Source organism: Ziziphus jujuba, chromosome 6, assembly GCF_031755915.1.
Source record: "Ziziphus jujuba cultivar Dongzao chromosome 6, ASM3175591v1".
NCBI classification, from domain to species: Eukaryota; Viridiplantae; Streptophyta; class Magnoliopsida; order Rosales; family Rhamnaceae; genus Ziziphus; species Ziziphus jujuba.
In genome coordinates, this window is record NC_083384.1 from 27,090,085 (window position 1) to 27,114,319 (window position 24,235).

General features: G+C 31.1%; 4 protein-coding genes across 6 annotated transcripts; all 4 read left to right on the forward strand.

Moving 5' to 3' along the window:
* Positions 1–295: 295 nt before the first annotated feature.
* LOC107408008 (transcription factor MYB3R-1) lies at positions 296–4,388 on the forward strand. The gene is made up of 8 exons (XM_016015356.4): positions 296–594; positions 940–1,106; positions 1,190–1,241; positions 1,564–1,621; positions 2,146–2,240; positions 2,341–2,444; positions 2,735–2,863; positions 3,133–4,388. Exons 2-8 carry the CDS (start codon positions 976–978, stop codon positions 4,229–4,231), a joined length of 1,668 nt encoding a protein of 555 aa, XP_015870842.4. The 5' UTR covers positions 296–594; positions 940–975; the 3' UTR covers positions 4,232–4,388.
* A 2,679-nt stretch (positions 4,389–7,067) lies between these two features.
* LOC125419031 (bifunctional UDP-glucose 4-epimerase and UDP-xylose 4-epimerase 1) lies at positions 7,068–10,604 on the forward strand. Of its 2 annotated transcripts, XM_048463950.2 has the most exons (9): positions 7,070–7,385; positions 7,673–7,722; positions 7,898–8,033; positions 8,920–9,021; positions 9,150–9,377; positions 9,607–9,688; positions 9,848–9,930; positions 9,999–10,090; positions 10,219–10,604. In XM_048463950.2, the coding sequence occupies exons 1-9, from the start codon at positions 7,191–7,193 to the stop codon at positions 10,301–10,303; spliced, it is 1,053 nt and encodes a 350-aa protein (XP_048319907.1). In that variant the 5' UTR covers positions 7,070–7,190; the 3' UTR covers positions 10,304–10,604. The 2 variants fall into 2 exon arrangements, with proteins under 2 accessions (XP_048319908.1, XP_048319907.1); XM_048463951.2 differs by lacking the exon at positions 9,999–10,090 and having other exon boundaries at positions 7,068–7,385.
* A 151-nt stretch (positions 10,605–10,755) lies between these two features.
* LOC107429961 (CASP-like protein 4A4) lies at positions 10,756–12,659 on the forward strand. Of its 2 annotated transcripts, none has more exons than XM_048463952.2 (3): positions 10,756–11,780; positions 12,080–12,221; positions 12,374–12,659. In XM_048463952.2, the coding sequence occupies exons 1-3, from the start codon at positions 11,488–11,490 to the stop codon at positions 12,557–12,559; spliced, it is 621 nt and encodes a 206-aa protein (XP_048319909.2). In that variant the 5' UTR covers positions 10,756–11,487; the 3' UTR covers positions 12,560–12,659. The 2 variants fall into 2 exon arrangements, with proteins under 2 accessions (XP_048319909.2, XP_015896230.3); XM_016040744.3 differs by having other exon boundaries at positions 12,080–12,215.
* Positions 12,660–15,349: 2,690 nt separating this feature from the next.
* Positions 15,350–17,578, forward strand: LOC107429964 (heat stress transcription factor B-2b). Its single transcript, XM_016040746.4, has 3 exons — positions 15,350–15,849; positions 15,947–16,322; positions 16,419–17,578. The coding sequence occupies exons 2-3, from the start codon at positions 16,050–16,052 to the stop codon at positions 17,001–17,003; spliced, it is 858 nt and encodes a 285-aa protein (XP_015896232.2). The 5' UTR covers positions 15,350–15,849; positions 15,947–16,049; the 3' UTR covers positions 17,004–17,578.
* The last annotated feature ends 6,657 nt before the right edge of the window (positions 17,579–24,235 follow it).

Below are 24,235 nucleotides of genomic sequence, written 5' to 3' on the forward strand. Positions count from 1 at the left end.
TCAAGGTCAAATTACGTTTTTTTTAGTTTCTTACTTTTTTTTTTTTTTTTTCTGGTATCCTCTAATACTAATTTTTTTTTATTTTTTAAATACTGTATTTGTATATAAATCATTAAGATCGGTGATTAGGACATGTTTGTTAATGATGAAGTTGGGCCTGGTGTTGTTATTTTGGTAAGACCCAATTAAAGCCCATACCCATGCGGGCCAATACATTAAAGGGCATTTTCGTAAACTAACAACACGTATTTGAAACGTTTTCCATTTCCAAACCGAAATGTTGGATGACCGCCCATTTTGTTAGCTTCCAACGCAAGCTGCTCTCTGCTTCTTCTGCTGGCTTCTTCTTCTTCTTCTTCTTGTTGTACGTATATAAAGCGCTCAAACGCTGTGTCTTTCTTACATCTACAAAATTCACAAAAACCAACCAAGAAAAAAAAAATTCGACTTTCTCAGAAACCAAACAAAGCTCTCAATGCCTCACTGCTTTCTCGCTGTACAAGCTTAAAAAAGCTTCCTAATTTTGCTTCAGCTCACTGTTTCTGTCTTCCATTTACTCTTTTCTTTGCGGTTTCCTTTCTGAATTGCTTGGAGGTGGAATTTGTGCTTTCTGAAACCCTAGAAACTTCTTTTCCTTTTTCAGGTTCGTTTATTGTTTTACATTGCATAATCATCGTCCTTTGTTGTGTTTTGCTTGTGAATTAGTGTTGCCGATTCGTTGCTTGATGTTTTTACACAGTCAATTGCCCTATTTTGGTCGATGAGAAAAATGTTAGAAAAAGTAGTAAACTTTTTGACAGTTAATAATTTTTTATTTATTTATTTATTTATTTATTTGGTTCTGAATTTTAGTTAAATGTGTTCATTAGAGGCTGGTTTCGACTTCAATTATCTTCTCTTTTTTGATACTGTGCTGGTTTTCTTGTTTGCAATGTGTAGTGTAAAAGTTTCGGTTTATGTGATTTTACAAGAGATATGATGGAAAAAGTAAAAGAGGAGAAGGAGGATTTCATAGTTGATTCTGAAAACGAAATTGGATCATCCTTATGCCCACTATCTGAATGCAATTATGCTTCCCCTGCTTTTGGAACAGGTTCTCAAATTGGGTAATGTCTTTTTTCTGTTTTTTAATAAGGATTTTACATCCTCAGTTTATGGCGTAATTTACTTGAAATGAAAGCTGTTGTAGGAGAAGGCATGGTCCGACTAGACGCAGGAAAGGAGGCTGGACAGAAGAAGAGGTCAGACCTCATTGGATATCTTTATCTGCATTTTTTATCGTTCTGACAAAAATAATATTGTTGGAATCTGCTACTGCTCTTTAAACTATGAAGCCGAGAAGATGAATAGCTTACATGCATTACAGATTCTAGGAACTTCATATCGATTTAGCCAGTTTTCCAATTGTTTAATATGTACATATGTAAGTACATGCATATGTTCCTATATGATAGTATATACATGCATTGCTAGTTATGTGTGTACTTACATGTGCATGCAATTTGAGTATAAGGTTGCCCAAGTTTTTCTAACATTTTCATCCTCATCATTTTTTATGGACAGGATAATCTTTTGACTACGATAGTCAAAAAGTTCAATGGGAGGACTTGGAAAAAGATTGGTAGGCATGACTATTTCTTTCATTGACTTTTGATATTATGCTTCTATCTTTCAAAGTAGAGCATATATGTCTTAACAATACTTGGTGAGGATCATGATACCTATAGTTGATATCAACTATAGAAATACAATCTTTTGGGGGAATAATGCCTTAAAAAGCTAGACAGATATGTTCTTTGTTTGTTTGTTTAGTTATTGGGCTTCAGCAGATTTAATATCTTCATGAACCTGAATGCCCTGAAATTGATGCAACTATTAGTGTCTGAATTGTGCCGATCAAAGCAGTTCATTTCAAACCAATACCCTACTTTATGTTGCATCAATTAGTAGCTGAAGACGGCTATTATGAGAGGTCTTCGTTTTTTGGATACTGTTTTTAGTGAATTTCCATAATCCAGTAGTTTCAATCAATAATTTTTTTTATTTAATGCAACCTCTTTTTATGGTCTTACTGGAGGGTATACATGCATAATTTGTTGTACCCTTGTGAAAATCTGATACTCAGATAATTTTAACGCTGTACAGCTGCATATATCCCTGGGCGAACAGATGTTCAGTGCTTTCATCGCTGGCAAAAGGTTTTAAATCCTGACCTTGTCAAGGGATCTTGGACAAAGGAGGTGTGGATGATTATCCTAGCATGTTTTCTTAGCCTAAGAGAGACAGTGCCTCTGACTTTATCTTTATGATACACTTATATGAATTCATCGCCCTTTTCAGGAGGATGATCTTATAATCCGACTAGTTGATAAATATGGTTATAAGAGATGGTCTACTATTGCAAAGTACATACCAGGTCGCATAGGCAAGCAATGCCGAGAAAGGTAATTGATTATAATTTCTACTTTTTTAGTTAAATTGCAAGTCCTTAGTTAAAGGGCTCAGCAGGTCCAACTTTTGCCTTTGAATGCTTGACATATTTCCTGAATACCTTTAGCATGCATCTTTCATGAAATGTGGAATTTGTTGGTTATCAGTGCAATCGCATTTCTTTTCTAAAACGCTAAATTCAAATGATAAACTAATTGAATTGGCTAAAAGTGATTAGCCTATGTAGGTTTCTGCATAATGGAGTTCCTTTAAGAGAGTTTTTGAGTTGATGGTTATCTTTCAGGTGGCACAATCATCTAGACCCTGTTATAAAGCGAGATATATGGACGGAAGAGGAGGAATCAGCTCTTGCTTATTACCACCAAATATTTGGTAACAAGTGGGCAGAGATAGCAAGGTTTCTACCTGGAAGGTATGTATCACTTGAAAGGTGATTTGAATGTTTGGGTTATTATGGATCGTTAATAGAGATATTCCAAGTTTGGAAACATAACTATGCATGGTTTCCTAGAGTTTGCCCATGAACTATTCTATGGTGGACTCCACCACCCTCCTGCAGATATGTTATAAATGAATATACATGTCTGCATTTAGCTACATATCGGAATCATTGGTCAAGTGGGGATATTTTTTCATCATATAGGATGCAGCTTTAAGTTTCTTTCTGGTCAAAATTGACAGGACCGACAATGCAATTAAGAACCACTGGAATTGCAGTCTGAAAAGGAAATCAGATTTATGCTCACTTGATGATGGTTGTCAAGTACATATGTGCCAAACTACATCTCCTGATTCATCTAGCTGCGAAATAAGTCCAGCTTGCGAGAAGATTGGAATGCAGAGAAGAAGTTCTGATGGAATCATCTCTCCAACTTGGGAGTTGCCACTTGGTGATTATGCTTGTTTCATGAAGATAGGTCTTGGAAATACTTTAGGGCAGACAACTTTCTCACAAGAAAAAACTGACAAGGTAGTAAGTCTAAGATCTTCGGAAGAAGGTGCAAGCGGAATGACAAATAAGATAAATGAGATGCAGGTTGATAACAGTGCCAAGGACAGCTCTTTAGTGGTCTCTTCTTCGGATGTTTCATTGAATGCAACTGCTTCTACTAGATTAAATGGTGAGGTTGTTCTTCCTGTTGCTTCCGGTACAAGTGAATCTCCTAAAAGGCTTAATCATTATAACCCAGGACTTGTCAATTTGGGAGTGGGAAACATACCTGTGAATCCCCATCCAAGTTCTTTAACAAGGGAATTTGATGAGAACACTGGTCAAGTTGGAAATCGAAAGAAAAGCCATGAAATACTGGTGTGTACAGAGGAGACAAATCATGGTTGCTTGCGTTATGAGCCATTGTCCCAGGAGAATTTGGGTACCCCAGTAGGCCTTAAAGGATCTTCCAGTACAGATCAAAAAAGTCCATCTTGCTATTCTACCCCCACTGAACGCGCACAGAATTTGCAGGTTAATTATAGCAGTCCAGAATCCATATTGAGGTTTTCTGCAATGACTTTTACAAATACTCCTTCCATTATAAGAAAGAGAAAGTCGAGTGCTGTTTATGCTAAGTGTTCTGATGTAACCTCTACACCTAGATGGACAGTTCCGAGCATTCAAGAAATAGATATCAACAGCCAGGACTTTCCAAACTCAAAGCAAGGTTTAATTTCTTTCTTTCATAGACCTGAAACCTCCGTTGCTGTTAAATCTTTAGAAAGGTGCCTGGAACATGCATTTGATGTGGAAAAGGAATCAGCTGCTGTTGGTATTGCAAAATAGTGTCTGCAGTTGCATCTGCCAATGTATAGATATTGACATACAATCTTTTCTTTTCTTTTTTCTTTTCTTTTTTTTTAATTTTTTCCCTGTTCTTGTTTTTTTTTCCTTTGTTTTTTTTGGGTTATCAAAGGGCTCAATAAATGCATCAGTTAAAGAAGTACATTTTGCAACTAGCTTATATTGATATGACTTCAGCATCAAGTGGGCACATTTTGAAGTTGGTTTCAGCCGGTTGTCTAGACATTGCAAATTGATGTTTGATTGTGAATGCTATACCAATACATAGAAAAAAGTGCCTTTGGACATACCTAAAATCTTCCAAGACATTATCTTCTTCTTTTTTTTTCTTTTTTTTCTTTTTTTTTTTTTTTCCTCTTTAATTTGATATACATTGCAGTATACCGAAACATAGAAAAAAGTGCCTTTGGAGATACCTAAAATCTTCCAAGACATTATCTTCTCTTCTCCCCCTTTTTTTTTTTGTCTTTTTTTTTTCCCTCTTTAATTTGATTTGAGTTGCAGTATCCGCTGCATTATGCATGTATATGTGGAATATGCACTGGGGACCAACTTTATCTATTCCATTTATGAATGGTCTAAAGCATACTTAAGCTTTTAAGATGCCCCTAAATATATTGGAAGGCCTGACCCCTTATCTTTTTTTTAATATTAGGGTGGGTAATTACGCTGTCTTTTTTTTTTTTTTTTTCAATTCAACTAGATTTATTCTCTGTTTTTATTTATTTATGTTTTTCATTAGAGATGAAACACAACCTGAAACAGTACTTTTCAAGTTCTGGAAAGAGGCAAATCCAATGTTCTCAGCCTTTGTTCAGTTGTTAACCCTATCACACATATTTTTCTTACAAAGTTCTCTGTGTTTCTCTATAGTTATTTCATAAATATATTTATCTTTATTTGACCACTTTTATTATGGATAACAGTAACGAAAATATGAAGAATGTACCCTTTTTTTTTTTTGAGTAAAATATGAAGAACGTACTTGGTGAAAGTTTTATGTGGTGCATAATTCCTGGTCACAAGCTATACATGTACTCAATCAAAAGCAAAAGCTTAAAACAGCTGCCATTGTTCTGTATCTTAAATCTTAAAATGCCTGAAGAATCTACCTTTATTCTAACGTTTCTAATAGCTGTGGGACAGTTCAGATTAGTTGGTCTAATTGTTAGATGCATGTTTCAAAATAGTTAAGTGGGAAAATATCAAATAATTAAGGCTCTTAAAAACACTTTTTTAAGAAGATCCCAAGTCCAAAACAAAAACCACAAACATGGGTCTTTGGACAGCCATTCAAAGATTAATAATTATAAGCCACATGTTTTTATTGGGACAGCAAGACAAGGCTGTGACCCAAAAAGAAATCAAAGTTGCATAGTTGGGTAATGCGTATCAACAAGATATATGAAATGACATGTGACTTAATTATGGATACCAAGAAGATGTCATTTGTTCCCTTCCTTTCCTTAAACATTCACCATCACTTTTCTCTTTAAATTCATGCATTATTGTTTTTTTCACATTTGAGATGCCTACACTCTACATTTAGATAATGATTTATATTTTTTTAAAAAAAATTAATTAAAAACTATAAATATGAAATATTGAAAACGAAGGCATGCATTATTATTTTTTCTATTCTTTTTTTTTTTGTTTTTTTTTTTTTCAATTTGTAATTTTTTATATACTATAATGATTACTTAACATCAGCCAACGACAAAATAAGAACAAGTATTTATTATCATTTGGATCCAATTTAAAGCATTGATATTTCTATACAGTAACCTAGTTAGGACCAACAAATAATGTGATCAGGGAGCTATTAGATTCACATACTCAAAGTACGGTAATACCACATGCATCAGGCATATTTTTATTTTATTAGTCAAGTGAATGAATAAACTTAAAAGAATGAGTTACAATGGAAGAATAAAATCCTTAAAAATATATATATATATTAATTTAAGATAAATTAATAAAATAATATCATATTATTAATACTTTTATTGTTCAAAATATATTAACTGCTTTATGATTTAATTTTGTAGTGAATACAAAATAGATATCTAAAATTAGACAAGCTAAAAAAAAAAAAAAAAAAGGTAGACATGATTATAATTTTGAAATATTGTTAGAAATATTTATGCCAGCAAATCGGGAAAAAAAGTTTAAACTTGGAGGAGAAGAAGATCTATTAGGATTAAAACGTTACAATCATTGGAGGATAATGATAAAAGCCAATTAAAGCCACGTCATAGACGCGTTACGCGCCAAAAATAAACAAAATAAATGATAACCACGCCACGTCACACCCATCCTTTTCGGCTTTTCCCAACGCAAATCCTTATTTCTTTTCACAAAGGGCAATTCCAAAAAATTATTTGACGGTGGCTCTAAAAACCAAAACAAACAAATAAAATAAAAATAAATAAATAAATGCTGACTGTGAAATACACGCGCCAAAAACCGGCGAGTTGAAAAAGTGAATTATTATTTTTATTAAATTTGATTTTATTTTAATTTGGTTTTGAGTCCTTGACTAAAACGGAACTAAAATAGAAAAGCGCGCCAACGAAAATCCGACGAAAACCGGCAAACAGATTCCTCAGTAACAAACAATTTCACTTTTTTATTTTATTTTTTTTCCTTCTTTTAAAATTTTTTTTTCCTCTTCATTTTTGTTTCTTTCTCTATCTCTAATTTTCACTGCATTTCTGTAATTCTTATCCAATTTTCTTTTTTTCTTTTTTTCCCAAACGGCTTTTTCTTTTTTCCTTTGATATTTTCAAACTATCTTTTTTTCTTTTTTCTTTTTTCCTCTTTCTTTCCCTTTTAAATACTCTCTCTTTCTCTCTCTATTGTCTTTCCATCTCTATCTCTCTCTTTCTCTCGCTTTCTCTTTCTTTCTCTTGCATTTTCTTCTCTGTGCGTACGATTTCCGATGGGGTCCGAAGAGCAGACGATTCTTGTAACCGGTGGAGCGGGTTTCATCGGAAGCCATACAGTGGTTCAGCTTCTTAAAGAGGGATTTAGGGTTCATATCATTGATAACCTTGATAATTCCGTCATTGAGGCTGTTGAACGTGTTAAGGAATTGGTCGGACCTCAGCTTTCAAAGAAGCTTCGATTCCATCTGGTATGGACTTTGTATGGTGTTGCTTTACTCTTTTTTTTTTTTTTTTTTTTTAATGTCTGTTTGGTTCCCGAGAAAATGGAAATGGAACTGTCAACTTGATTTTTTTTTTTTAAATTCTTTTTAGTAAAATGGAGCTCACGTTTGAGTCTTGTTAAGCTCAGTTGAGAGTTCGAGTTTTCTTTTTCTTTTGAATTTCCTTTCTACTTAACAGTTTCTGGGTTGCAAATGGTGCATTGGGATTTTGGGCTGTGATTTCTGATTAGTTCACTTGCTTTGCTGTGTTTCAGGGCGATCTCAGGAATAAAGACGATTTGGAAAAGCTATTCTCTCAGTCTAGGTATTTGACTTTTAATTCAGCTTTTATTTTAATTATTTCTTTTACTGGGGCTTTCAATTTTATATTAGCAGGGAATTCAAATTTTCTGGATTTTAGTCTCCTGGTTTTAATGTTTGATTTTTTTTTTTAATTTATTATTATTTTTTTAATGCGTGTGTCGGTGATCTTGACACAGATTCGATGCTGTGATCCATTTTGCTGGACTCAAAGCTGTAGGGGAGAGTGTTGCCTACCCTCGACGCTATTTCGATAATAATTTGGTTGGCACTATCAACCTTTATGAGATCATGGCAAAATACAATTGTAAAAAGGTTGGTTACCCAAGATTGTAATTCTTGTTCTTCTTTGATTTTGTTTGTGAAATTTTCAGAATCTGTATATTTTTTCTTAATTTAATATAGCACTATATATACCACGTGTCAACATCAATTTGTATATTTGTATTATAAACTACTGAACCTTTGATTAATATTTTAATTTGTTAACCATGTGGCTGTTCTCATTGTTTAATGATACAGTTTCTCTAAGAAACTGAATAATTTGAAATGCTACCATGCAGCTTCTCGTTCTCTGAGTCAGGTCGGTCAAGTATGGCTTTGTTGTTGTTTTAATTGGCAAATGGTGCGTCTCATTTTCTATGTTGTTCCTCTTAAGTACTTAAATACTTATACTAGACAGAATAATGGGAAACTAGCTCTGCAGGGATCTTACAAGTATACTTTCTGGATTTTAGCAGAAAGCGCAACTTTAGTTCCCAAAATTTTTAGTCTACAGTCTGCAATGCTATCTCATCTTTGTGGGAACATAATTTGTAAAAAACTTGTGTGTGATGGCCATATCATTTATCAATATTACTATCACTACCATTTTCTTTTCTTCTTGATATTGTCGTATAACACATTTTTATCGAGACTGATAAAGTAGCACATTTTGTGGATGCTAAATAAAAAGAAATCTTTCAGATATGATGTTCTTGCTTTCTTTTTCTTATATGTAAAGAATATGATTAAAGAGAATTTTTGTTGTCTCTTGGTTTATTTCTTAGTTCATGTATTAATATGAAGCTTGTAGAGATCAGAATTTGCAATTACTTTCCTTTTCCGAATTAGTTCGAGCATTAATTTTGCATTAATTTCATCAATTATTATCATGCTTTGCCTAATACTTACAGTAGAAAGTCATTTTGTGGGCATGTAGATGGTTTTCTCATCTTCAGCAACCGTTTATGGTCAACCTGAAAAAATACCATGTGTCGAGGATTTTCAGTTGGTAGCTTTAAATCCATATGGGCGTACAAAGGTGTGTATTAGCATGGACTAAAATTGTTTCTTTAGAGCTTTGGTTAGATAAACCCATTTAATTGAGTATGTGGGTTCAGAATTGCAGCTTCTTTTCATCCTCAACGTATTTTTATTTGTCCTTACCAGCTTTTCCTTGAAGAAATTGCTCGGGATATTCAGAAGGCTGAGCCAGATTGGAGAATTATATTACTGAGATACTTCAACCCTGTTGGTGCTCACGAAAGTGGTAAAATTGGTGAAGATCCAAAGGGGATACCAAACAATCTCATGCCTTACATCCAGCAGGTGGCTGTTGGAAGATTGCCTGAGCTTAATGTATATGGTCATGATTATCCAACAAAGGATGGCACTGCTGTAAGTAAATCGGTAGCAATTAGCTTTGGCAAAAAATAATATGAATGATCTTCTGAAAGGAATCATGTCTTTGATTGTATGACCTATTTATCCATGTGACATAGAGCACATTCATATAGGATTATCCTTAAACATGGTGCCAATTCATGACTCTCTGGTTCATCAAACAAAGTGAATCAAGGCGATCTACACAAATTTCCTAACATTTCAAATATTTGCTGCTGAACAGATCCGAGACTACATACATGTTATGGACTTGGCGGATGGTCATATTGCTGCTCTAAGGAAGCTCTTTATGACCGACAACATAGGTGCTTCTTTTTCTTTATTATATCTGAATGAAATTTTTTATTATCTGGCAAAAATTGGGAACAATTTCTCATGGTTGCCATGTATCTAACTATATGCTCTAGGATATGTATGAGAATCTCATATGGCATATGGGTGTTAACTATGGTTTCATGTCTCAGGTTGTAAGGCCTACAACTTGGGGACTGGACAAGGTTCATCTGTGCTTGAAATGGTAGCTGCATTTGAAAAAGCATCTGGCAAGGTTTGTCTCTATCTCTGTCTCTCTTTCTAGTTACACACTGCTGAAATTTTTTTAATTCCATGCTTTAGAAAATCCCTATCAAACTATGCCCAAGGAGGCCAGGAGATGCTACAGTTGTTTATGCATCTACGGAGAAAGCTGAAAAAGAACTTGGTTGGAAGTACGTACAATTAACTATTCTTTCTTATGTGGTATAAGCAATTGCAATGAACTAAGTATGAAAAGGCTGTATCTTTGCTTGTTCTAGTTCCTAGAGCCTAATTATAGCTTTCCTCTTTGCCTTTTCAGGGCAAAATACGGTATAGAGGAGATGTGCAGGGATCAATGGAAGTGGGCAAGCACTAATCCATGGGGTTATCAATCGAAGCCTTGAATAGAATATACACTCGTGTGACAGGAGTTATACTAACCCTTAAGATCGCGTACTGGTTATAGTCTCTACAGAAACTCAATCCCACAATTTACTGGACTATCTCTGCTAGATTGCCTGCCTTGAAAAATAAGATACAAATTATTACCATGCTAATGCTGTAATTGTTCTTTTCTATATTTGTCATTTTCTTATTCTTTTGCCCCCTCCATTTAATGTACCGTGGCGGGTGTAAAACCTCTTTAGTAGATATTCATGAATTTTATGTAAAGTTGTTGATAAATAGATTTGGTGTTTTCTATAACTGAGGCTTATATTTTGGTGTTTTCTATAGCTGTCTTCTTGGACTCTTCATAGTGATCTGTAAAATTATTGACCCAAAAAACACAAAAGGTTCTTTATAAAATTGATCAGGGAAGAGTCCAAATACACGAGTATACAACTGAAAATGGTTCGTGGTGGAGGGCAGAGCCTTTACGTGCCCCGCAAGAAGTAATGAGCTCAGAAGAATCTCATTTAAATAATATAGTTTTTTTTTTTTATTTATGTTACTTCACAAAATTGTGTTTATTATAATATGTTTTTGTTTTTGCATTAAAATTGAGGGAAGTTTGGTTAATAACTTAGACCCTTGATCAATTAGTATGCAATAATGTTTAAAGTCTTAAAATTTATTACTATTCTAATTGTTTACACTTTTTATTATTCAAAAGACATGATAAGGATAAGCTGTTGAATTAATTAATGCATATAATCACAAAACTTTTCTACAATTATAAATTCTCTATTACTTTCCACTTAAACTAATAAAGTTGACTGAGAGAGTTGACATGAATTTTTCTCACCTGCCTCCTTATTTAAATTTGAGAAATTGATACGGTTGCGAGTTGGTCTCTACCAATTTCCTCACCCTCTTCCCGATACAATATTGTGTCATCTTCTGATTGGCCTTGACTGAACTTATCCCAGAGAATGTCACCTCTTACATTTTCATAAACTGGAGTTTATAATCATCACTATCAACGTACTTTCCTTGAAGGTTTACAAAAGATTATTCCGTCAACTACTGCAACAACCAAGCTTTTGGATATTCCAAAAATACGTAGTTTTATTAATTTGGATGGCCTAGTTTTTGTTAGAAAAAGAAGATAAACCATTTTTCCTTGGAGGAGTTGAAGAAATCAGTAATGCAAGAAGAGAGGAATCAGAGTGCTTGTAAAACCATGGCCAATATTAATGGTTTACCTGTGGCCTCGTCCAATAACTCGACCCAAACTCCATTTCCAACACCATCTCCGTTCTCAATCTCAGTGGCCTCTTCTGGTTGGAATTCCAGACCTACTATAAGCTACTGGGATCTCTTCCTTCGCTTCGTGGGGCTTCTCTTCTCTTTTTCCTCTGCTCTTTCTCTGGTGATTATTTCATCGCCAAAGAAGAAACACGAAGGGCCTTCTAGCTTCGCTGAATCTCCTCAATTATTGTAAGCTATTAATATAGTTGAATCTGTTTTCCGTCAGTTTAAGCTGCTTTTAGAATAGATGGTAATTTTAATGGCAAGAAGGAGATATTTGTTTTAAATGTTTTTATAAAGTTTTAAAAGGTAATCACCAAATGACAATCCCTAAAGTAGATGGTCAATTGAAGGATTTAAAGTGCTGTTTTAAGCACTATTGATTATTATATGAATGAAAATCCAACAACTTTGAATTATGAGTTCTTTATCAATTGATGAATGGTATTTTTGGTTTTCATTATATATGATTTGTGTCCTTGGCGTAGGTACTGCTTCATAGTAACAATCTTAGCTTTTGCATACTCTGCTTTCCAACTTTTCAAAGGTATCTTTGACATTGCACATAAAGGTATCCTCATGTCAGACCTCATCTCTGACTACACCAGCTTCATTCTTGACCAGGTCTTAGTAAGAACAATTTTTGTTTTCTTTTTTTTTTTTTTTTTTTTTTTAAAAAAATATTTCTCCTATCTTTTGTTTTTAATATTTCTCATTTCTTGTTAGAAATAAAATATTTTTGTGACAAAGGCTAATTATCATAGTTATTATAATATTTACAGTTGGTGGGTTACCTTCTGGTTTCATCATCTTCGGTAGCAGTGGCTGTTGTACAAGAGATTGAGAAATCTTCCCCACTGTGGAGAGCAACTATCATATCTGCCAGCTTTTCCTTAGCAAATTTCCTTGTCATTGCAACTTGTGCTCTCTTTTCAGGTTACAAGCTTTGTAAAAGAATCAGTTGGTGATGCTTCATGCTAGCTTTGCTCATATAAAGCATATAAATGTGTAGCATAGAGAGTTCCCCATAAAACTCTGAATGGAAAACTTAATCGTAGTTCAAAAACACCATTGCACCTATTACAATTTGCAACTTACTGCAGAACAATTTTACCGAGGAAAAAAAAAAAAAAAAAAACCGTTGTAAATATATAATAACCATTTGGTTACAGAGAGAGTTAAGTGGGGATTATCAGCACCAAACCAAAAAGAAGTGGGATTGTCGCATATGCAATAAAAATTCCACTTTAAATTAAGTTTAAAATTTATGGAAATATTGAGGATTTAATAGATAGAAATATTCATAAAAATAATTGAAAATTATTGAATATATATAAAAACTCATAAAAAATTAAGAAAAATTAAGAAAAATTTATTTTAAAAAATATAAATTTATAATAAAATTTTAAAATTAGCTTATTTAATTAATTGATTATCATATTGATTATAAAAATTGAAAAAATATTAAATGGATATTATATTTTTATTAATCAATCGATTTATAGTAAAAGTTAATAATTATAAATATACTGTTATTACTAAAAAAAAAAACAAAAATACACATTTAATAAAATTATTTATTAATTAAGATATGTAGAATAATTATTATAATTATATTATATTTCATAAATATCATTTTATACCATAATGAACTGTTAGATAGTTGAAAATTATTTTGTATATTTTTCATTCTCATTTTAAGATATGAACTATAAGAAATAATTATTAAAAGATGTATCTTATTTATAATTTTGTATTTAATTATTAATATACCATTTAATACTGAAGTTTGCAGATAATATATTCTGTATATTTAATTTTTTATCTATGTTCTAAGTTTTACCTACTTTATAATATTTATATAAAAACTAAATTTATCATTGCAAAAAAATATATATAATAATAAATAAATAAACTTTTAATTTAGGACATTAATTTTCTCTATGAATATAATAAACAGGCTTGTTTAGTGTAATTTTAAATATTATTTATTAAATGTAAATTTTTTATTTTTATTTGCTAAATTATTAAAAGGTAATTCAAAATTAAAAAAATACTGTCAATAATGTTAATTTGGCCCAAAAAAAAATATTTACTAAACATAAAAAAATTTTATAAAAATTTTTAATAAAAAAATTTAACTAAAAAATTATAAATATTTCTAATATTCTTATGAAAATTTTTAAAATTTTTATGAAAATTATGAATTTTTAACCAGTTAAAAAATATTTAATATAAATATTATTACAGAAATTTTCATAAAAATTATTAAAAAATATTCAAAATTTTGATATATATTATAAAAATTATATTCATTTCTATTTAAACTTTAAATTTATTTTTTAAATATTTAAAAAAATAAAAATTTTACCAAAAATTGTAATATTTTAAACTATACTAATCCTAGGTTTGAATTTAAAGCCCAAATTTGAGGTTTGGGTGTTTGGGCTTGTCATCAGCAAAACCTTTGTTACAGTGGGCTTGTTTTAAACTGCCTCTGGGTCTTGAGGGATATGTCCATTTGCAGCTTTTTTTATTATTATTATTATTTTTTAATTTTTTTTGGTGAAAAAATATAGATGTACATAATTATCAATTCTAACTTAAAATTCTTCACCTATATATTCCCATTTTAAATGCATTTTAATAATAAAATAAATCTTTAATTATATATATTGCAGTATATATAGTTTGTACCGTTTCGCTTTGGATATAGTTTTTCATATAATTTAGGGAAAGATAAGTTTAAAGCTCATATAGTCACTTTTATTCCTTCAATCTTTTTTTTTAAAGAAGGGAAAACATTTTTTTTCTCTTGAATTATTGAGGGTAATCTTTTCGTAACAAGGAAAAATATAGTTCTTCCATTACTTGAGTTACAAAAGGCTTAGAGGATAAAATCTGTCACTGTATATAATATAATATGGCAGTTAGTGGATGCAAACATTGATTAAGAAGTTGCGTGACGGAATATGCATGGTTGTTATGGTTCTGGCCAATCAGATATCTGGGATGTAATTTGTAGGATATCTAATTCAGTTTCCACATTGATGGATCAATGGAAAGTCAACAACAACATTCCTATTTAGTTCAATTCTATGTGCAACAATATATAGGAATTTAATGTAGAAACGATTTTGCAACAACCGTATACAAGGAAAAAAAAAAACTTATGTACAACTACTTGGGAGCAATCTTTTAGCCCCAAAAAAAAAAAAAAAAAAAAAAAACTATTATGGAGCAATCTAATATTGAAAGGAAACACATATTATAAGTATACATTAATTATCTTCCTAAGTTTGGTGTGATAGTAAAATAGCCACAATTTACTTTTAAATCCATAATTTAAACTTTAATATAGATGAAAATATAATTTTACGTTTAATATATGCATCAAAAATATATATATTGTCTTCTTTTAAAATATTTGTTATTAGTTTTCGAGTACTTCAAATATTAAAATTTAAAAATTATCTAAAATTTATATAAGTTTATTATAATATTAAAATTTGAGAAGGCCAAAATAAGCCTTATAAGAATTTACATAAAACAAACTGTACATCCAAAATACTATTTAAAAAAAAAATCCGAAAATACTAATGAGGATCCCAAAATTAATAACGACGACAAGTGGCAAATAAAAGGGGGCAGGGGGGTGGGGAAGGGAGTTTGACCGTCCATTCGTTCCTCCACAATCAATATAAGAAATCCTTATCCCAACCAAAATGGATAGGACTCCGATTTTCCAAAAGCCCACCGACACGTAGAATTTGACTAAACCCACACGCAGTTTATTGCAAAAATAAAAAAAAATATTTAAATATCAAATAAAATAAAACAAAATAATAATATACAAAGTAAGAAGAAGAAGAAGAAGAAGAAGAGGAGTGACGCTTCTGGAAAAGACGTCGAGGAACACTCCACACATGCGCACCCCCACCACCCCACTTCTCTCTCTCTCTCTCTCTCTATTCGGGTGGGGCTCCGGTCCACCCATTTAGGCCTTTCCCGAAATTTTATTTATTTATTTATTTTCAAAATTTTTTCATCGTTCGTTTTTTTTTTTTTTTCTTTCCACCCCCGCCCCATAACGTTTCTCCAAACAATATTAATAAAACCTACTCTTGTCTTTCTCTGCAGTCTTTGTGCTTCTTCATAGTTTTACACCGTTAGAAGTGTTAATGTTGATGATGATTTTGTTTTCCTTCTAATTCTAACTTTCTTTTTCTTCTCTCTTTCCACTCTTTTCACTTTACAGGTAATTCTAATTTTTAATTTTTTTTTTTTCGTTTGTTATTATTTCTTCTGTTTGGTTTAATATTTTATTGTTTTTTTGTATTATTTATTTTATTTAGGTAAGTTTGATTAAATGAAATAGGAGCCTAGTTAGACAGTGAGGGACTCTATTATCGCGAAAATTCTTCTCTGGTTTCGTTAACGTCGTGGTGGTCATCGTGAATGGCGTTATTGCCGGTAGAGCAGACAAGCGAGTCCGAATATGGAAGAGGTGGAGGAGGATCAGATTTGCAGTCACAGAGATCTATTCCGACGCCGTTTCTAACAAAGACTTATCAAATCGTTGACGATCCAGCTTTCGATAATCTTATTTCCTGGAACGAAGATGGATCGGCTTTCATTGTTTGGCGACCTGCTGAATTCGCCAGAGATTTGCTTCCTAAATACTTCAAGCATAACAACTTCTCCAGCTTCGTTCGCCAACTCAACACTTACGTAACTCTCTCTCTCTCTCTCTTTCTCTAACTCATAATTCAGAAATCACAGAGTTTTTTTTAAATATTTTCTCGCTATCCAAACATCATTTTGCAGGGATTTCGCAAGGTTGTGCCGGATCGATGGGAGTTCGCGAACGATTGTTTCAAAAGAGGCGAGAAATTACTCCTCCGCGAAATCCAACGCCGGAAAATCTCTCCATCTGTTGCCATCCAGGCGCCAACGGTGACCGTGGCGGCGGTTCCGGCGGCAGCTCGCGCCTTTTCTCCGACGAATTCGGACGACGATCAGGTCCTATCGTCCAACTCATCGCCCATGGCCGTACCTCTAGATCTCCATCGCACAACGAGCTGCTGCACCAGTAGTAGTAGTGGTGCGACTACGGAGCTTCTAGAGGAAAACGAGCGGTTGAGAAAGGAAAACAGACAGCTGAGTCACGAGTTAACTCAGCTGAGAGGCTTATCCAACAACATACTCACCTTGATGACTAACTACGCGTCAAGTCATCAGGAAATCGGCCAACTACCGGAGGCGAGGTCCGTGGAGTTCATGCCACGTAAGCAGGTTGAGTCCGCCGGAACGACGACGAGCGGTGACGAAACGACACCGCCGAGATTGTTCGGTGTTTCACTTGGTGCCAAGCGAACCAGGAGAGACGAAGAGGAGGAGAAGAAGCCATAGCGGGGGTCAGATTCGTGTACGGACGCAAGAATGAGAGCTCGGAATTCAATGAAATCAGAATCGTTGATATAAAACTCCGAGCATGAGCATCATCAAGGACTGAACTCTAAGAGAGCTGGAAAAATGATGAAACTGATGTATCATGATAGTCCTTGAACAGTGATAAAAGCGTTGAATGGGGAATTCGAGAATGGAAGAGTGCACGTGCGAAACCAGGTGCACCTGATTGGGGAAAAAAATAATAATAAATAAATAAATAAATAAAACTGGTTGCTTGTGGAAACTTCTTGGTGTATGAGAAAAGAAATTGCCACTTGGAAAGGTGAGAGGAGAGAGAAAACTGCAAGCTCTAGAAGGGAATGCAAAAGGCGCCAAACTGTCCAAAAAAGTGATTGACAATAGTGGGGTTGGCCTTTTGCATTGGAGACGTCCCACTACTCGAATAGTAACCGGCCAAAACTACCATTTTTTTTTTTTTTTTTCACTTCTATATCCTCCCACCTTCACATTGCCATATTAATTAAATGTTAACTTTTATAATTATTTATATAATTTTAGTTTAAGAATTTGTATTATTTATGTAATTTTAGTTTAAGAATTTGTTAAATTAAAAAATAACAATTCTCAATTATTTAAAGAAGAGTTATTTTTAAAATGAAAAAATAAATATTTTTAAAAATTAAAATATATCAAATATAATAATAAACTGATTAGAGTAGCTATTCTATTTTTATTTTTTTATTCCAAATATCAAACATTAGTAATCAAAAACACACACACACACACACATATATATATATATATATATATAATGGGGAAGACTGTCAAGTCCAGCCCACAGATATTTTTGGTCTTTAAAACTTGTCCAGCCCATTAACGTCATGGCCATCGAGCTTATCTTATCCTTTTTTTTTTTTTTTTTTGGGTTGTTGTTGTTGTTGTTGTTTGTTTTTTTAAGCTCTTAGCTATGTTGAGCGTTTTAGGGTAAAGTACATTTTTGTCAATCTTCGACTATTTTTTGTTTTTCATTTTGCTCTTTGAAGTTGTCAAACAGGGCTGGCTTAAGGCATAGGCCGGCCAATGCCTAGGCCCCATTTTATTGGGGCCCAAAAGAAAATTATATAATATATATATATATATATATATATTTATTAAATAGAATATAATTATTAATTTATTTTAAAAATATAAAAATTTTGATTTAATTTTTTTTAATTATTGCTAATTGATTATTTATTTTTTTGGATGAATTTTTATTGACCACTTATTGTAATTATTATCTTTAATGATTTTTATTTTTCGAAAAATAATACTAGTTAAGTTCTATTAAATATTTTATATTTCATAATTATTAGATTTTAATAATAAAAAAGAATAAAATATTAAATATTTTTTTTGTTTATATACTTTTTTTCATTTGTTTATGCATTTTTTCTCATTTAGCTCATTTATTTTATTTTTTTTTATTTTTTCATTTTTTATATTTGTTTAATTTTGATATCCAATCGATATAATTTGAAATTTTTATCCAAATAGTTCTAAAATAAAATGTAAACTTGTAAATTATTATTTATTTTAATAAAATTATATTGTTCATTCTCATAATATTTTTAATTTTTATTTTCTATTTTCTATGAATTCATGATTTTAATTATTTACTAATTATTCTTGTTGTTTATAAAAATCAGACTATATGTTTTTATAGTTTCTACTTTCATTTTTTTTTCCCTTTTATCTAATCTTTCTTTGAATAAATTGAGTAGATTTATTTTGAGAATTAAACATCTAAAAGAAAAATAAATTAATAAATAAAAATTAGCACTTGAGATAATAAACTTTATAAAAAAAAATTAAATTCTTTTCGCAATGCATGTATTTATTATTTTGTGTTAATATAGTTTGAGTGGAAAGAAATTTTTCAAAATTAAAATTAATAAAATTTTATTTATGTTCAACTGTGTTTCAACAAAATTAAACAATTTAGCAATTTTATTAATTAAAAAAGATTTACTATCAAATCTTGAATATAAAAATTTAATTAGTAACTTTACATTATAAAAGCAAAAAAATATATAAATTTTATATAAAAAATCTATTTTATTAAAAATAATGTTTAATTAAGGCTCAAATATTGTTTTTTGCTTATGGCCTCAAAAATTCTTGAGACGCTCCTGTGTCAAAATTACCATATTACCTCATGAAGTAATATTTTCTTATATCAGTTTGTCCAAATCCATAACCAACATTAAATTGAATAACAAAAATTTAAAAAAAAATAATAGTTTTGTTTTGTTTTGGAGAATGAATGTGTGATATTTGAGGTTTAAATAGCACAGTGCAAACTAAGCAGCAGTTTAGAGTTGCCCTTTTTTTTTTTTTTTTTTTTTTTTTTAATAACATGCCAAATGACGAATGAAAAGTAAAAAGTAAGAAAAAAAATCCTGCTATATGCCATCGGTGGACCAATGCTGATGATCACTAATAAATTTATTATTGACATAAGAATTATTTAGTGTATCTACTTATGTATTAATTTTTTATTTTAAGAATTTCAGCTAAAAAAAAATTTATTTTAAGAATTTAATTTAAAAAAGTAAACTTTATGTGAAAAATAGTATTTTTGAAAAAGAGGAAATTACGAAAAAAGTCATAAATGAATCCTACGTAAGATTTGGGACTGTGTGAGATCTACAGAGTCATGTACTCAGTACTCATACGTAGTGTACGGCTTCTGCCAGCCTCTTTGCAGTTGGCTTTGCTTAACTTTAAATAAGAGTCCCGTTTAGAAAAAGTGATGCATCAGTAAAAAAAACCATTACCATTAATGGCTTTGTTGCTTTTTTTTTTTTTTTTTTTTTTTTTGGGTTAAGTAATGGTTTTGTTGCTTAATCAAAGGTAATTCAGATGACATTATATTGTGTTCAAGGGTAATAATGCCAAGCACTTGATGATCATAGTTAAGTCTAAGGGGATGATAACTCTCAAATAATTTGAATATTTGACCACTTGTCTAACGGTGGACGCTAATTGTCTTCATACTCATGTATATCAATATTTGGCCATTTATTCCATTCTGTATGTCATTAATTGCACGTAATTTATGGTTTAATTGTTTTGAAAATGTGTCTCCATTAATGTCTGAGCCCGCTACCGTCATTAAATCCCAAGTGTGTATTGAATACTACATATTTTTGAAGATTTTTTGCATCCATTTTTATACAAATATTATGGAGATTTTCTATTCCCATTTTTTCATCAGATCATTTCAAAATAATTAATTTTTTTAAATAAGGGGAGGGGACAGAAAATTTGGGGTTGAAGGCTTATTTGTTTTCTACAATCCTTATCGCAAATAACTTGTTTTTCTGCAACTGTTTCTTATACTAATCGTATTTTTATTTTTTTCTGTAGATATGTTTTTACTATTGTTTAGTTTTGGATAAGAGGCCCATGGCTAAAATGACCTAAAGTTTTTTTGTCTTAAAAAATTGGGCCTCGTGAATTAAATTGGGTTGTCACAAAGTTTTTTTGACGAACTTGTTCAAACTTCGAAAGTTGTCAAATTACCAAAAAAGAACATGTCTATATAATCAGGTGGGTTATATTGGGAATTTGACAACCATCGGGGACTGTATGTAGGTTCTATGGTGGTTTATATAGAATCAGCATTGATTGTGTTAATGTGGATTTACAATGTTTCGGCAAAGCCATAGACCCAACACCCACTCTCAATTGGGTTGAGAAGTCCACAGGCTACCAGTTGGAGCTTAAAACGGGTTTTGCTACAAATAAAGTTGGTTTAGTAGTAATTTTTTTTGACATCTAGATGTAAAATGTAATACCATGATCTCGAAAGAGATGATAAAGTCATAGAGATAAGACAAAAGGGTATAAAAAAATAAAATAAAAATAGTTTTGTTGACAGAAAAAAGGTAAAACTTTCATTGATAAAAATTGGTATAAAAAATAAGCAAACAGAGAGATAAAAAAGACTTAATATATTCAAAAATCCTAAAAATATATATATAAATATTGTACGATAAATTTTAAAATTAGAAAGGCCAGCCCACCATCACAAAGCCTTAATTTTTTCTCTCAAAATAAATTTCACCAAACAAGAGCCCCAATTCTTTCTTTCAAAATAAATTTCACCAAACGAGTAGAACGAGCTTTTCAGGTCGGATCGATAAGAATTCGGATCACCAACTCTAACATGTAAATGTTTACAAAACGATGGTTTATTAATGATGGTTTTTGAAACACAAACATGAATATTGATGACGGTTTCTTTTTCAAAATTATTATCTTTACAGAAATCTACATGATAAAAATATACAGAAATCCGCACTATACAATCTTTATATATATATATATTGCAATTATATTTAGGTGTGGAAAAATTAAACTTTTTTCTTTTCTTTTCTTCTCTGAGCGGTGAGAATTTGGAAAGAAGATACCATATCAAAATAATAAAACACAAGTGGGGAAACATTGGATCCAATTTCCACGGCAATGCAGTGCACTCCAGTCTGTCACTTTAATAAACTCCATAGATGTCCATCCTCAACCTGACCCACTTTCCCATTCACCTAACAAACAATTGTCTCCGCTCTTTCTTGCAAATTGTAAATCCAAGGCTGTGGAAAAAATTTTATATTGATGGCCAGAAAAGAAAATGAAGGACCCCTGCAAGCCTCAACAAACATTTTCCACAACCGACTGTGCCATTGAGCTGTTAATGAATAAAGTAAGAGTGAAAGCCGTATTTTTTTTTGACTTTTACAAAGCCCATGTTGCACACGTTTCCATAACTTGTCATAGTTTACGGCCATTTATAAGAATTTGCCTCCCACCGGCGTCCCCTTTTCACGGAAAACTTCAAGAACTCGTTGCATGATTTTATGGGGGGTTAAAAAAAAAAGATTTTATTTAATAAATACTAATTATATATATATATATATTAGAGTGAGAGAGAGAGAGAGAGAGAGAGAGTTTTGTTCTTTATTATGCTGGTTTTTATTTTATATTAGATTGCTAGTGATGTATTAAATATATATATATCTAGTAGTTATCAAATTAAAATATTTAGATTAATTTATTAATTAACATGTACTTTTAACACTCGTTGTTTCTATTATTATGAAAGTACTTCTAATAGAATAACATTTATTTATATATTTATATATATATATATACAGTTTGTTTATGGTGCGGACGGTCTTCATACAGATCACAGTATTGGTGATGATTTTTCATAGTATTGGTGACGATTTTCTAACAGTCTGTTTATGATGTGGACGGTTTTCATGCGGATCACAGTATTGGTGATGATTTTTCATAATATTGGTGACGATTTTCTAAAAAACCGTCATTAATATTATGAAAAAACATCACTAATACTACGATTCTCATACGGACCGTTCTCATCATATAATTTCCATATATATATATATATATATAAAAGTAGCTTTTGAAGTCATCTCTTAGTAAAGAGAATAATTGAAGTCTCTTTTTACTTTTTTTTCTTTTTTTTTTTTTTGATAATCAAAGAGCTAATTACATCATATTACAACCTAGTTTCATAATATTCCAACTAATACTGTCTCCTATACCAAATTATTTATCAAATCATATAATTATTAAAATAATATTATATTATTTTATATTATTTTATCATTTAAAAAATTAATATGAAATATTATTCATAAAAAATTCTTAATTAAAAGTTCTTAATTTTAAGTGAAAAATAAATAAAATTGATGTCATATCATATTAATTGATAAATAAAGTTGGTTGGCTATAGCATAATTAAATTCAAATCTTTGGGATCTTTTTCCGTTTGATACCCTGGCTCTCTTTTTTATGCATTTACTTTAAAATCTTTTTGCAAAGTAGTCTCCATGGCATACACAGACAGAAAACATCACTGCTTTCTTTAGTAAAGATCCAAAGGAAAAATTATACTTTTCCGCTGTGTTTCCAAGGGAAATACATAACTTTTAGAAATATTTCGTTTCAATATTTTTATATTTTGCATTAATTTATATTTTGCATTAATTTATATTTTGCATTAATTTAAATTTAATCTTTGAGGTTTTAAAATATTACTTACTTGTTTTGAGTTTTTATATAGTTTTTATTTTTATTTTTTTTGTTATTTCACCCTTTAAAATAATTTTTTTTTTATATTTTCTAGTTGTAATATTTAAAATTAAATTGAAAGTAATACAAATTTAGAAGGTGTATTCAATTTAAAGTTTAAAATATTTAAAAATATTTAAAAATTTAGAGATATTCGATTTAAATTTTAAAGGAGTATATACAAATCCAATAATATTCAATTCAGATTTTAATTGATAAAAGTGTATTAAAATTCAGATGTATTCAATTAAAATTTTATAGAATTCTTTTAAAATCTAGTTGTATTCCAAAAGTTATTGATTTTAAAAGATTTTAAAAAATAATGGATTTTAATAGATTTGAAAGAATTTTAACTGTGAAATATGGCCTTAAACCCAAAAATTTTGTTGGATTTTATATAAATTTTTTATAAAATTTATGGAATTCCATAACAATCCATTAAATCATTTAAACTTTATAATTTATTTTAAATCCATTAAACTCTATGAATCAAATGCATCCCCTCAAAAAAGTTTAGGTGGAATATTTCCTAACTTTCATTACAAAAACGAGGTTCCCAACAAAGTAAATTGATCTGGTATGACTTCCATTTCTTTGTCTAGCTTTAGGCAATTAAAAAAAGGCAAAAAGGAGGAAAAACCCTATCCGGAGATGATTTTTGTTCCTCGCTTTTTAATAGCTCTTTTCCAATTTTGAAAAGTGTAGTTTATATGAGGAACTGCTAGTGAACTACCCACTCCACTCATTTATTGGTTAGGGAGAGGTGGCAATCATTTACCCAGAATCTTGAGCTACTAAATAGACTTCCACACTGCCGTATGCTGACCGATGACAATCCAATTTTGTGGAAAATTAAAAGGCAGATATATGGAAATCAACAAGCATTCATTAATAATTATAAATTACAGCTCAACCATGAGTCACGGGCCTTTGCCAATTTGGAGCATGCCAACCTTTGCAATTAGGTCCCCACCGCTTCTTTTAGCATTTTGACAACGTCAAACACTGACTGAGGACTTTACCATTTTTGCAGTTGACATTAATTCTGTTGGATTTTGTTGAAAAAATTATATTTCATTTATGTTACCGCA